At 39.0% G+C, this 14885-nt stretch overlaps 1 protein-coding gene across 3 annotated transcripts in view; it reads left to right on the top strand.

Moving 5' to 3' along the window:
- LOC120482456 (NACHT, LRR and PYD domains-containing protein 1 homolog) overlaps positions 1–14885 on the top strand; it is a 69097-nt gene that overhangs the window by 1018 nt on the left and 53194 nt on the right. Inside the window, exons 3-11 of one of the 3 annotated variants that reach the window (XR_016168577.1) lie at positions 36–86; positions 1613–3305; positions 4433–4522; positions 4614–4682; positions 5712–5960; positions 8484–8570; positions 8709–8801; positions 8917–8978; positions 13874–13953. Coding sequence is in view for 1 of the 3 variants with exons in the window: in XM_089131460.1 (XP_088987586.1) it covers positions 36–86; positions 1613–3305; positions 4433–4522; positions 4614–4682; positions 5712–5960; positions 8484–8570; positions 8709–8801; positions 8917–8935 (2351 nt within the window). In the remaining 2 variants the exon portion in view is untranslated. Of the gene's footprint in view, positions 1–35; positions 87–1612; positions 3306–4432; positions 4523–4613; positions 4683–5711; positions 5961–8483; positions 8571–8708; positions 8802–8916; positions 9523–13838; positions 13954–14885 lie in introns of those variants that run through there. The other 2 variants (XR_016168576.1, XM_089131460.1) reach the window with 2 other exon arrangements.

Below are 14885 nucleotides of genomic sequence, written 5' to 3'. Positions count from 1 at the left end.
TAAAAATATCTTAAGCAATGTGTAATCATCTACAGGTATCACTGGACATCACTCAATCACCCGAAATGAGAGAATACAGACCTCAGGTAAATGATGAATGATGGTTTTACCAGAGAATGTTTAATAAGGACAAAACTTTCTCAGTAAACTTCCGGGTTCTGAACTGGTTGCAGTTCCACCCTGGTTCCATGTGAGGGCGCTCACAGGTCGAGTGCAGAATGAATGGAGGTCTATGGAGCTATACCCCTCAAAATCCACTTTTTTCAGGATATATTTTTTTGTCTAGCAGTGTTAGGAATTAAAGAAATTAAACATTGCTGGGTGTTAGATTTTTTTAGAGTCACTTATTTGCTCGAGGCATCGTAAACACCTCTGACACAAGTAAATTGCAGGTTACATTTACAAGGTTGCAGGTTACAAGATAATTCAATGTGCTTACTATATATATAACTGGTCACATTTTTTTTATACCAAAATGCTGCATATAATATGAAAAGTTGGTATGTTTTACAGTGGTTTTAAGCACACCCCCTCCCATCCACTATAGGCTGGGTGTGACGTCATAAAAGGGACTCCAAGCTTTTACTGTCTATGCTCCAAGCCTAGAGATACCGTTAGTTTAAACAGCAAATAGGGTAGCAGTTCCCCAAGGATAAACGACTGATTCGTACCTGTGCCCCACTCTACGCGAGCATGTTGTGTCAGAGCCCAGCCCGGCCCGACACATTATCTGCAATTATGACCCCGAGCCTGATTTAAACCCGACTATTTTTTTTTATCCGGTTATTATAGTAACTGACGTTCACAATTACTTTATTGTTGTTGTTCAGGAGTTACATTAATTCATCTCATCAACTTGGATGTAGCGTCATGATTAACTTTCACTGTAAAAAAATAATGTTTGTTTAACTTAAAAAAAGTAAGTAACCTGGTTGCCTTAAAATTTTAAGTTCATTGAACTGGAAAAAGTGAGTTGATACAATGAAGGACATTGATTTAATCATCAGAAACTCAAAATTATATGTTATCTGAACTAAATAAATTATTTAAGTTGATTTGACAAAAGAAAAAATGTTGTGATTACTACACTTTAAAAAAATATTGTTGGTTTAACTTAAAAAAGTAAGTAACCTGGGTTGCCTTAAAATTGTAAGTTGATTGAACTGGAAAAAGTGAGTTAATACAATGAAGGAGATTAATTTAATCATCAGAAACTCAAAATAATAAGTTATCTCAACTAAATAAATTATTATAAAGTTGATTAGACAAAAGAAAATATGTTGTGATAACAAATCTTGAAAAATATTTTTCGCAGTGCACAAGTTGACACAGTTCCCATAAGACATCTGTGTCATTTTCTAGTCAAATAATGTTCTGTGCTCGTTTGTGCAGCAACAACAGAACAGTTTGCATCAGTTTTATACCATTTTATACCTTCTGAGTCAATATCTCCTCAGATTAAGAAATATATCATTATATTGTATTCAAAGCCCATTGCCCTGCAGTTGACTAATCTTGCCTAGACTGTAGCTAGCGCAGGGCCTGAGAAACAGTATTTAAAAGACATTCAGTTTTGAAACATTTTAATCTTTTGATCATTTTATGTCTGCAGTTCGGAGATCAATGCTTCTCAAATATAAGGAGCAGATACGCAATGAGTACCAGTATGTGACGGAGTACAACTCTCTACCTGGTGAGCATGTGCTGCTGTCTGATCGCTACATACAACCTCTGATTATTCAGAAACATCGAGACCTGAAAGAACGACAGGAAGAGATTTCCTCCAGAGGAGAGACTTTCCAGCAGGTGCTCAATTCCAGGAGCGCTCAAGAATCCATCGCTCTGAATACTCTGTTCAACCCAGATAGCTGTGGAATCACTCCAGGTGCTGTCATATTGCAAGGAAACTCTGGCAATGGAAAATCCTTCACTGTGCAGAAAATGATGATGGACTGGGCTTCTGATCTCTACAGAACCAAATTTGACATTGTTTTCCACTTGAAGTGTAAAGAAATAAGCCACATGTCTAGCAGAACGAGTTTGGTGGAGCTCCTGAGCCGCAATTGCTGTTTAACATCAGAGCAGATATCCACGATACTGCAGCAGTCCTCGGAGCGAGTGCTCGTCCTCGTCGATGGATTCGATGAACTTAAAATCACAGAAGACATTTATCGGATGTCGCCACCCACAGATCCGCGTGAGGTCACTCTTTGGGCCCTGTTAAGGGGACACATCCTGCGAGAGTCATGCCTTCTGGTCACCACCAGATCTACAGCTATCGACACCCTGAAGAACGTGCTTAAGGAACCTCACAGTTTCAGTGAGATTGTTGGCTTCTCTGAGAAGGCGGTGGAGGAATACTTCAAAAAGTTCTTCCAGGATGACATACTCTTCATGAAAGGATTTGAGTATGTGAGAGCAAACGAAACTCTCCTTACTGCCTGCTCCATCCCAGTTATCTGCTGGATCATCTGCACGGTTATCCGAGAGAGGCTTAGCGATGGCGCTGATGTAGCGAGCGGACTGGGGACGACCACGTCCATTTATGTGGACTTCCTGTGCACTCTACTAGATCATCACTGCCAGGGTTTGGGTCAGTCCGTCCCCAGCCTAGTGAAGAGTCTGGGTAAGCTGGCAGAGAAAGGGGTACTGGCACAGCAAGTCCTGTTTGATGAGAAGACCGTGAATGAAATGGTTTCTAGCCCCGCTGGCAGTCCGTTCTTGTGCAAGTTCCTCTTTAAGAAAAGAATCCATCAGGAGACGATGTTCAGTTTCATGCATCTCAGCTTCCAGGAGTTCTTCACTGCTCTGTACTATCTCAGTCTTGATGAGCACGAGTCAAAAGAGAAGCTCACACAAATATTTTCCATTCATAAGGACCAAGGCGTTTTCGATTATGAGGCGCCACGTTTTGCAGCTGTCGTGCACTTCATTTTTGGTCTGTTGAATGGGAACACAAGACGCACACTTTTGGAGAGACACGGTCTGTTAGTTCATTCAAACATGCGGGACCATCTGAAACAATGGATCTTTGAAGAGATGTCTCGTTCTTATTCTGAGAGGACTCTGTTTTTTTTCCACTGCCTGTACGAGCTGCATGAAGCAGACTTTGTGAAAGAAGTTGCAGAAGCCTGGCCAAGTGTTTATATATACAATACGTTTTTAAGAAGAACAGACTGTTGGGTCCTGGTGTACTGCGCTCAGTGCTGCCAGTGTATTAAAGAACTGCTTCTTGCTGTCTGCCAGTTAACGTCAGAGAAGCTGGCCATTATTAGGCCTGTACTACACAAATTTCGCTCAGTAAGGTGAGTACTTTGTCCAGCAGTGAACTTAGTCGTTACAATTGTGCAGCTAAATCTATCTTTTCATCATCGATCAGTTAACATCCATACATCCATCCATCCCTCTCAACCCATCTCCTTCTCCATCCATCCACTCATCCCTCTCAATCCATCTCCCTCTCTACCCATCCATCCCCCCTTCCTATCCATCTATCATCACCCTCTTCCTCTCCATCCATCCATCTATTCCCCTGTCCATCCATCCCTCTCCCCCTCAATCCATCCATCCCCCTCTCCATCCATCCCTCTCTTTATCCATCCATCTCCCCCTCCATCCATCTATTTCCCTCTCCATCCATCAATCTATTTCCCCCTCCATCCATCCCTCTCCCCCTTAATCCATCCATCCACCCCTCTTTCCATCCATCCATCTATTTCCCTCTCCATCTATCGTACTCCCCCTCAATCCATCCATCCCCCTCTCCCTCTCTCCATCCATCCCTCTCTTTATCCATCTACTTCTCATCCATCCCCTCTCCTGCTCCATCCATCCCTCAACCTCCATCCATCCCTCTCCCCCTCAATCCATCCATCTCCCTCTCCCTCTCCATCCATCCACTTCTCCATCCATCCCCTCTCCATCCATTCCCCACACTCCATCCATCCCTTTCTCCATCCATCCATCCCCTCTCCCCTCTCCATCCATTTCCCTGTCCCTCTCCATCCATCTCCCTCAACATCCACCCATCCATCCATCCCCTCTCCCTCTAGATCCATCCCCTCTCCATTCATCCTCCTCTCCCTCTCCATCCATCCCTCTCTTCATCCATCCACTTCTCCATCCCCTCTCCCCTCTCCATCCATCCCCCACACTCCATCCATCTCCTTCTCCATCCATCCATCCATCGCCTCTCCCCTCTCCATCCATTTCCCTGTCCCTCTCCATCCACCTCCATCTCCCTCTCCATCCATCCATCCATCCATCCCCTCTCCCTCTAGACCCATCTCCCTCTCCATTCATCCTCCTCTCCCTCTCCATCCATCCCCCTCTCATATAATGTGTTTCAGAAAATGCCGTTTTTACTTAGCACAATGTTTTGGGATTCTCAGTGTAAAGTTTGTACATTCATGTTTTGGAGTTTATATTACAGGATTCCAGATGGTGTTGAATATTTTTCATATTCTGATCTTGGGGGGATGATGCAAAGTTATACAAGTGGACAGACCCTAAGATCACAAAGGTAATACTTCTTAAAATACCATTGACTCAAAATAGGAAGTTCGAGCATGCTTGGACAATAAGCATTCATTTTTTTATGCTTTTGTTTGCAGTGTGGAAATCTGTAATTGGAATTATTCCGTCTCATTTTTACATCGGACAATTGACGAAGAACTATCCAGGTGAAGGAAATTAAAGCAAACGAACTGTATAACATTTTTAAAATATATTTTTTTTCTTTTAAATCTTGTTGATAACCAGGTTACACTCCTAAAAAAAAGGTTACACTCTTAAAAAAGGGTTCCTCTGGGTTCTATATAGAACCCTGGGGTTCCGTACTTGGCCAATAGAACCTTTTACCAAAAAAAATGGTTCTATATAGAACCATTTTGGAGTTCCATATATGAAGCGGGGGATGGAACCATTTCTGGTTCTAAATGGAACCATTTCTTCTAAGCTATTCCTAGACTAAAATCTCAGTCCAATAGGGTTTTATTTAACAAATAATAATCATAACGTAAAGTTTGGGGAATAAATGAATAGGGAAAACAAGTGCCACTTGACCATCGCACCGCTCCCAGATGTATCAACGGGACTCCTTATTTCCACACCCCTAAACAGTCCACAGGTGTAGAGAATCTGCTCCTAATAGGACACGCAATACACGCTTCCATCCACTAGAGGGCAGACAAAACATTAGGAAAGGAAATGGTAACCAGTCAAACTACATGCGCATGTAACACAGGGGTTCTCAATTCTTATTTGTGAACATTGATCAGGATTGTTTCTGAAGGAACACGATGAAGAGTTCAAGGTGTTACCCTGGCCTCTGAATTTTCCAGATCTCAATCCATTTGAGCATCTATAAGATGTGCTGGACCAACAAGTTCGATCCATGGCGGATCTGTTTCACATTCTACAAGACTCGAAGGATCTGCTTCTAATGTCTTGGTATCAGAGACCACAGGACACCTTCAGGGGTCTTGAAGTGTCCAAGCCTCAGCTGGGTCAGTGCTGTTTTGGCAGCTTGTGGAGGACCAACAGCATATCGGGCAAAATAGACTGTATTTTAAACCAGTTATTTAAAATCAGGCCATATAAAACTCCCCTTTCTAATGGACACCAATGGGTGGTTTAAGAAAAAACATAAATAAACGTTGTCTCTCTGTTGCTTGCTACCGTTGATATTAACTCAACCTTTAATTTTTTAGTGTTCACATAGCCAGAAGATCTGAAGATCTGACTCACTTCAGCCTCGCGTTCCCGCGCTCGGAGCTTATAAGCATTGACTGGACAAACTTCTTTCGACTGCTTCTACAAACGGATAGAGATGCACTACTACTTTTACTGAGTTCTGTGTCAGCACAGAAGATGGAACTGAATTTAAAAAGTCTGACAAAGGCGTCGGCTGACTCGATCCTGTCCTTCACCAGAGACTATCCCAGACTAACCGAAATCAGGTAAGAGATGATGTTTTGTTTTTGAACGTCAAACTATGCAAAAGTTATTGTCTATAGCCGCGTTTCCACTGCCGGGCCAGGGCCGGGCCGTGCTAGTGCGTGCCAGGGCCAGTCGCGTTTCCACTGTCACTTCCGGGGCTTGATCGGGGCTTCCTCAGGGCCAACGGCCAGGATTTCTGGCCCATCGAATACCTTGGGCCAGAGGGGGCCAGCTCGGGCTAGAGACGTGCTCAAGGTAAAAGGCGGAGTTTATCGGTGTTATGGAACGTTATGATCTGAAGCAAGATGCACATAGGGATGTCCATGTTTAACCGATTAACCGTTTAAAATTGCATAACATTTTAATTTGAACGTATAGGCCTATGCCAAATGCTGCGCAACAATATATAGGCTAGCTATATCGACGAATTTTCAGACATTTGTTTGATTTTTTTTGCCCCTTAAACATTTAAAATATTTGACAAATTAATATGAAAAAAAATATATATTTTACTGGTTTTCTGAGGCCAAATTAGAACCTGGAAATGATATTTTCCCCGCAGTGCTGAATGAGAAGAGACGTAACCACAGCCTACAGGAGGGGATTTATGGGTGATTTATAGGCTATAATAAATGTGTCTGATAATAAAATAATATAAAATAACGAGGTATTAATTGTTTATTAATAAACTATTGTTTTCTAAATGATTTTCGGCTAAAAACATATCTCCATCTCCGGATGCACATTTAAAGAGAAATTAAGCAAACATAGAAGATATTGGCTTTCGATTCGAATTTGTTCGTTTTAAATTGGACATTTAAAGCTTTAATCTACAAAGGATATAACCCCTGTAGACTAAAGCTTTAAATGTCCAAATTAAAACGAACAAATTCGAATGCGGTGGCTGTTTCAGGTCTCGCGCTTCAGTTCACGGAGATCATGAAGCGCGCCTTGTTTAATTGTTAAAGCACAACGTTTTCTTGTTATAAATAAATGTATTTGCGAATAATGTATTATTATTTTCTGTATGACCAGAAATTAAAGAGTATTTTAAGTTGTTTCCACTAAAAGAAATGCAATGAAACTGTTCACATGGGCGTCTCGCAGCCATCAGTGCGTGCTCCACTGGATATGCGCTGATATTTGTCAAAAATATTTTGTTTATTTGTGCTCTGTTCCTTTTTTGGATAAAGGCGTCTTCTACATATGCAGCCTAATAAAATGTTACAATAATGATGATGATGGTTATTATTATTATTATTATTTGCAGACACGGAGTTTTTGTGAAATGGACGTTTTGCTTATTTTCAATTGGCAATTTCAGTTTGAAGGGTGATGGAAATGGGGCTTTAACTGCTCCGTACTTGCTGCGTTTTATTTCTATAAATTAATTTCGTTTCAAATGGGGTCCAATCAGTTATTAAAGGTGTTAAAAATTTACTCTGTATCTCGAGGTTGCGGCGCGCACACTATGCACCGAGTATTAACCGATGGGCCTCGGTTAACGATTAATGAATAACTTGAAAACGTGCCCGCAGCCCTACTTGTTATATCGCGCAAAAAATCGCTGCTTGAAATGGAGAATCGCCTGTACTGGTCTCGGGACACTATTGCAGCCACTACGGCAGTTGAGTTAATATACATGCTATCTTCCTAATTTAAAAAATAAATTAATTCATAATACCCGCTGAAATGGGTTGGGTTTTATGACGTTTGATCCTGAAAGGCGTGTTAGGGGTGGGGTCTGGGGCAGCGCTGTGGGGCTACTGGCCCGGCAGTGGAAACGCAAGCCCGGTGCTTGAGGCCCGAGGCCACTAGCTCGGCCCGGCTCGCTGTTAGCTCTGGCCCAGCCCTAGCCCGGCAGTGGAAACGCGGCTACTGTTGTGTGTTACCAAACGAGAAAGAGAAACTTTCTAAAATTTTGAAACTTTTCTAAATGTGTCCATTTTATACTAACCAAATACACCTGAATGCACGTACATGTTGTTATTACGATTTCCGAACTGTCCGGTTATGCGCATGTGCAGACTCCTTTTTTTTTTTTTTTTACAAAAGGTACATTTTCCTGTTATAATGTATAATTTCCCTTTAAAAATGCTTACTATCATATGAATATTTGTACGGTCAGCCAGCTGAAAAGGAATAACTGAAAGTTTCAGTTACTATGAGGAAAGGTGCTTTGACAAGTCAAAGATGAATATTTTATGATAATTTTTACTTTTCACACCGTTTTAAAAATAAAAACAGTAGTCTACAGTATACAGTAGCTACTCATTACTTAGAATTGTATTATAATTGTATTTCATACGACTTTAATCTGCATTCTGTGATTAATTCGCGACCTGTGATCATTTTTCGACAAGGCAGCAAAAATTGGCAGAACACCGGGTCTGTTAAGCACCCAAGGCTGAGACTAAAGACACTTTCAGCTTTATATTTGCCCTCATTCACAAACAATGTGGTGATGGAAGTGTTGAAATAAATGTTGAAAGCAAAGTATGCCGTACCATATGCTGATTATAATATGTTGTGTTATTCTGTAGCTTGAAAGCTGACATGTTACTCGAGGAGGCAGTCAGTGTCTTGAAGAACTCCCAGCCGAGACCTTTCTGCACACTCACTTTTGAAGGGTCTGTACTTGTTGCGTATAATTCCCATATTTTCTCTTGTTGCATACGTAGAAACAATTAACTAAATGCTATAATAATAAATATTTCCAAAATGTATCATGTTGTAACAGTCTGATTGAACTATGTGAAATGTCCCAGGTTCATATGCAAGAAATCATCTGACCAGTGCACTGACCAGCGGGTGAAGATTCATCTAAACAAACGGGGCTTTTCTATGGAGACTTTGCGAAAGTACGTTTTACATAACATTTGACCAAAAAAGGGCCTCTAATAGGTCCTTTTGTAATATATTTTGAACATTTACAATTGAAATGTTTTATAACAATTCCTGCTCTTTCATTTTAAGCCCTTTGTTTCTGGACTGAGGCACAGACTGATGACAAGGAGTGTGTTGGAGAGAGAAGGAAGGTCTCATCTTTAATATTTTATTGTTCTTTGAGTAGCATAGATGTATTTGTCAAGAAAATGGGTGAAGGCATGGATTTACATTCACAAGTGGCTTTATGATAGCCTGGTAATACCAGACTCTGCTACTTCACTTTGCTTCGACTACAGGAGCGAAATGAAATTAGCAGAAGTAGGAAGTCTGACGTAGTCAGGCTAGCTTTATGATGCTTTTACTTTGTTGTTGACTTTCTAATAATGATCTAAAGAGGCAAGTGCTCAGAATAGGACTCTAGTGACACCAAGAGACGAGGAGCAGTTGTTGCCAAACTATTCTTATAAATGTAAAAACTTTGTTGTTTGAGTTAACATGTAAGCTGATATTATTAAAATATGCTTAACAGAATTCATTTTAATGCAGTTAATGGTTTTTCATGATTTACAATATAAAAACATACCATGGACTTTTCAAGACTCAACAATATTTTTTTCTGTTGGCCTACTTCAGATTTTTACTTCTTATTTATTTACATTTTTATAAAAATGCCAGTATGTCCTAAATATATATAAATGAAGAGTTCAGATGCAAAAACCTCTAAATGCCATTTGAAATTTTCTTCTTTAATGATGATTTTTATCAAACTTGTATATTTAAGTTCAGTAATTTCACTTAAATAACAATTAATAGGTAATTATCATTGCCATTTAAGTGAAATCACTGAACTTAAATATACAAGCTTGATAAAAATGATTATTCTAGAAGAAAATTTCAAATGGCACTTAGAGGCTTTTGCATCTGAACTCTTCAAATATATAGTTTATAGTGTAATGTTTTCCTTAAAAGAATATTTGAATGAAAATATACAGCCAAACTATAATGCTTCGTAAACATTATAGTCAACCCATAACTGATCCGTTCAATACGAACAAACAACCCATCAGAAATGTTGAATTCATGAAAAAAAAGACAAAAGCATGCACACACATTGAAAATTAATGAAAACAAACATTAAGCACAGAACGCTACTATACGTATATGTTTTAAATGTAGTAGCAAATACACAAAAGACATGGTAGCTACCATTTTACAATGAGGTTTCATTTGTTAACATTATAACATAACATGAAATATGAACAATACTTCTAAAGCATTGTTAATCTTGTTTCATTTTAATCCAAATATTTACTAATAAATATAAGATCAAAAGTTGAATCTCTTAACATTATTGTCATTTTATTTTCCTGTTTATTTAAATTTCACTTAGTCCTTAAACACATGAGTGAATCATACAGTAGGCTCTAACAATACATCTATTCATCTTAAAACCAGAAACCTCCTCATCTCCCCCATATAACACCAGCAAGGGGGTTGAGAGATGTGCGAACATTGCATGCGGTTTACTTTTGTGCAGTGGAAAATATTTATCAAATGAGCACAAAAATTATAGAACAATGTGTGTAAAGAACTCCAGTGGAATTTATTCCATTGATATGATTCAGTGTAATATACAGCTGCACAAATGTAAAAAACAAAAATATATTTTCCAGTAAAAGCTGCAAGAAGAGTTAAACACAAGCTTGATTTAATTAAGTCCATGAAGAAACAACAAAGATACATTTATTTTATTACACAGTATATATATATATATATATATATATATATATATATATATATATATATATATATATAATTTACTTTTTTCTTCCTTGGAAAATTATGAAATATGCATTAAATTACTGCTTTAAATTCACTGAACACCAAAATATCCACTTTTTCAATTTTAACCCTTTATTCCCTAATTTAGGATTAAGGCCAGATTTGACCCGTTGGGCTTTAGGCATCCTGGTACGACTCAACCTGTTCACCTTGAAGCTCACATCAGGCAACTCAAAGCCTTTCTTTTGCCAACTATAAGTTTTTGCGGCACAATTGGGCCCCATCTGTGGGCTAGCAGTCTCAGCAAACGGCACTTATTTATCTTTGGACAAGTCATTGGATGAGTCACTGTCTTGGGCAGAAGATTCACCACCATCACTTTGATGCGGTTGAAACAATTCATCAGAATCGCTATCGCTGTCCAATTCAGGGCCTATAAGTCGCTATCATCAGCTTCAAGTTGCTCCCATACTTGTCTTACAGTGATCTTACACTGCTGCTTTCTTTGTCCTGAAAAGGGAGCGGCCATACACCCTGCGAAGATATACTGCTTTATTAGTCTCTGGCCCTGCACTACTGAGGAAACTTAGAAACATATATAATACAAATTAAATGATTTCAAGGCTTTATCCAAATACAGGACTGTCACCATTCTCCATTAAAGTCACTCAAAGAACCAAAGGGTCATTTTTGACCTGACATTTGTTTAACCCAAACACCCAGAGGGTCATTTTTGGCCCACCCTTACAAAAAAGAAGTATATTTCAAGTTAATTTTATTTAGTAAATTACAAATACATCCGGAAATGCTTCTCACCTTCATCCACCTTAAGTGAATGTAGCCTTGGCCTGGAGGGGTTGATGTCATCAGGCGGTACCAATCCTTCATTGGGTGTTTCGACCCTTATCCGCAACACCCTCCAGATTGTGGGTCGGCAGTGGTGGCCAGATCACTGCCCATCTTCCCCTCCAGGCTTCCAGCTCAACTCATCCCTCCTGCTCCATAACCAGCAAGAGGCTCTTTCCGCTGCCTCCCCCATCCTAAGAGCTGCTTCCTTCCTCTCTTTCCCTGTCATTCCAAGGGCTGTGAGCATTCTCCACACTGACTGGGCAGGGAATCCTCTACAGCCGACCTCGACCGGGAACAGCCAAGCCTTAAGTACTTATACTTATCCCTATACTTAAGTAATGTTCAAGTGTATTTTTAAGTGTTCATTATGTAGTAAGTATACAGTACTTAGTAAGTCACCATGTACTAGTAGTAAACTTGTAAGTGTACTATTTTAATACCGCTTGGGACTAAATTGGCCCACTTTTAGTACATAAAAGTATATGTTTAAGTGTACTATAAGTGTAACAGTAAGTGCACAACTAGTTCATAATTATGTATCTCATGTGTACTGCAAGTGAATTTATGGGTATACTAGTAGTTTACTTTTTTTACTGTAATACTTATACAAGTATACTTTGAATACTTAATTATACTTTTAAGTGTTTCTGGATCAAAAGATTGAGTACAAGAACAGGACAAATATACTTGCTTTTCTCTCAGTATAAGTCAAGTACACTTAAGTGTAATTTGAAGTATATTTCTGAGAAGTACAGGAAAAATAAACTGAAAGTATACTTTCTTATTTTTAGTTTAAAAGAAGTATACTAATGGCACACTTGAATAAACTTCTTTTTCGTAAGGGCATCGTTTTTTGAACTAGCTCAGAGTTGCTTATTTAGCCAAAAAGAATATAAAACGCACTTCTAGGCATTCTGAAACCTAATACTTAATAGATTAACAAAAAATACTCAATTTTGCCAACCACTGGTTTGCTGAGAAGGCGATTTTGTTTGGATAGGTTTCCAGCTAAACAAAACAGCATATGGTCAGACATTTTGTTACTATCACTCTGGCACTTGTGAGTTTAATATTCATCCACTAGGTGTCTCCATGTAGGGACCAGAAGTGGAACTCTGGGCTTTTGAAGTTAATTTTGAAAATTTGTTTGTTTGTTTGTTTGTTTAGTAATTTTGGGTGGCAGCAATTACCAGCGGCCAAATTTCACCCTGTGGGTTCTCCAGGCAAAGCAGCTCTGTACAGTACATTTTTGTTGTTTTGTTTAAGTTCTATAGGCCTATACTACAGGGGGATGGGGGCGAATGAGCAAGTGAAAGCCCCCAGCGTCCCTTCACTTAGTCTTTCCAGGAAGTGGTTTTGTCGAGTGTTGCATGCAAAGGCAGTGACACATCTCTAACTGAAATCTACAGACACCACGAGAGATTTTGCATTCCTGTCTGAGTCACAAGTTCTGAAATTTTACATAACAAAATAAATTCGCCACTGCTTTTATTTATTTAACAAAAGACAGAACTTTCACATTCAAATATTTAAACACCATAAATTATAGCTAGGACTTTGCCTAAATACGCTGCAACCGAGAATAGCAAAGACTTCCTGAACACATGATGACACTTTTTATTGAATGGTCGATTTTTATCATATTTACCGATAAATACTCTTCTGGTGGTTAACTGACCACAGCATAAATGGTTTCAGTTTCAGATTTTAGAAGTTTTGGTTGCTTCTGAATGGCACAGTAGATAATGTCTGTCTGGTGCTTTTGGGTTGCTCAGAATCATAATGTCATCAAAAGTTGTTCTGTAAAGTTTTCTTAATCTTGTAAGCACGACTCAATTGATTCAACCACAGCATTCGATCAGCGGGTGAAGGAGTGGTTTGTGTGAGAAAACGAACAGTATTTATATAGTTTTTACCTCTTGTTAACAGCCGTTGAACTGATCTGAACCGAACCGAACTGACTGATTCGTCTCCAGACGTTAGCCGGAAGTGATCTCTCGCACGTCTACATAATGCATTGTTTGAGATTTCGGAAGTTTTAACTTTTACTAAACATATTTAGATATACGGGAAATCGCAATGGAAGACGATTTAGATATATTTAAATTTGTTTAGTGAAAGGTAAAATTTCCGAAATCTCCGTGAACAATGCGTGACGTAGACGCTTCACTTCCGGCGTAACGTCTGGAGACGGTTCAGTCAGTTCAGTTCGGTTCAGATCAGTTCGACGGCTGTTAACAAGAGGTAAAAACGATATAAATACTGTTCGTTTTCTCACACAAACTGCTCGCTTCGTTTCTTAGGCCATCAATGTGTACTTACATTTACGAGTCATTAAATCATGTTCAATTTTGACTTCTCTGTGTCTGCTCTTTGAGGTGGACCCCCTAAAACTACATTATATGACTGACAGACAACACCGGTTTGACCGAAAAATGTCAAAATTGAAAATGCTGTGGAAACAAAGACACCTACATCTTGGATGCCCTTGAGGTAAGCTAAAACATATCAAATTAATTTCAAAGCAAACTATCCATTTAACAAGAGAAACATGAACTGTGGAAAACTGAGGGCTTAAATATGATCATTTATCAATTAGCGAACCGGTGTCCCCTCAGCAGCTCAGAATAGAACATCACATGTTGTCATCTCGAATTACAGTAATAATGACAGCAGAGACAAAAAACCCTGACTAAACTAAACATGACAGAAACTCACGTCCATCTTGTCCAACTTAATGTTTAAATCTGGAACTTTCCAAAGAATTATTCAGTGTTACATTGAACCTTGTGATCAGCCTCTGTGGCGAGACTGAGAAAAACCATAGTCATGAGAACAATGAGTCAGAAGAGAAGAGTTAAAAGCAGAAGTGTGAAGCTTGTTATTATCAGTAATAGGGCGTGACAAATCCTTTGGTGACCTGCAAGACTCTGTCCTTTGTATTTGTGATAAAGCGTGTGTGATATTTATTTTAAAGACGGTCTACAATTAGTGTTTAAATAAGTATAGGGAACAAACATTGAGTGTCCGAAATACCCTCTTTAATGTAAAAGTGCTTTCCTGCAATGGTTTCAGGATCTGCCGTTGACATGCAAGGACCCTGGTCAAACTGGGACCAAAATATATCACCCAATATCAGGAATTTTATGGCCATTTGCCAGTTTAGGTTAATTGCACATTGATTCTTATGTGTGGCCAAAAAAGAAAAAAAAGAAAGAAAGACAAGAAAGAGTACCCTGCCTGAGATCAGAGTATGTCAGAAAATATGCTGTGGCATGTGACTGTTCTGACTTGTCTAATTTTCACCATCAATTTTTCATCTTGCATCAAATAATCCTGTCTGTTCATTATATGCATTTGAAATATAGTTAGGTTCAGTTTAAATGTACCCAAGTGTACCTAAAATAAAAAAAGATTTTAATATA

The sequence above is a fragment of the Pimephales promelas genome, chromosome 5 (genome assembly GCF_988280905.1).
Source record: "Pimephales promelas chromosome 5, fPimPro1.hap1.1, whole genome shotgun sequence".
Lineage (NCBI taxonomy): Eukaryota > Metazoa > Chordata > Actinopteri > Cypriniformes > Leuciscidae > Pimephales > Pimephales promelas.
The sequence above is the reverse complement of the archived record's forward strand: the minus strand, read 5'-3'. Positions and strand labels throughout refer to the sequence as shown.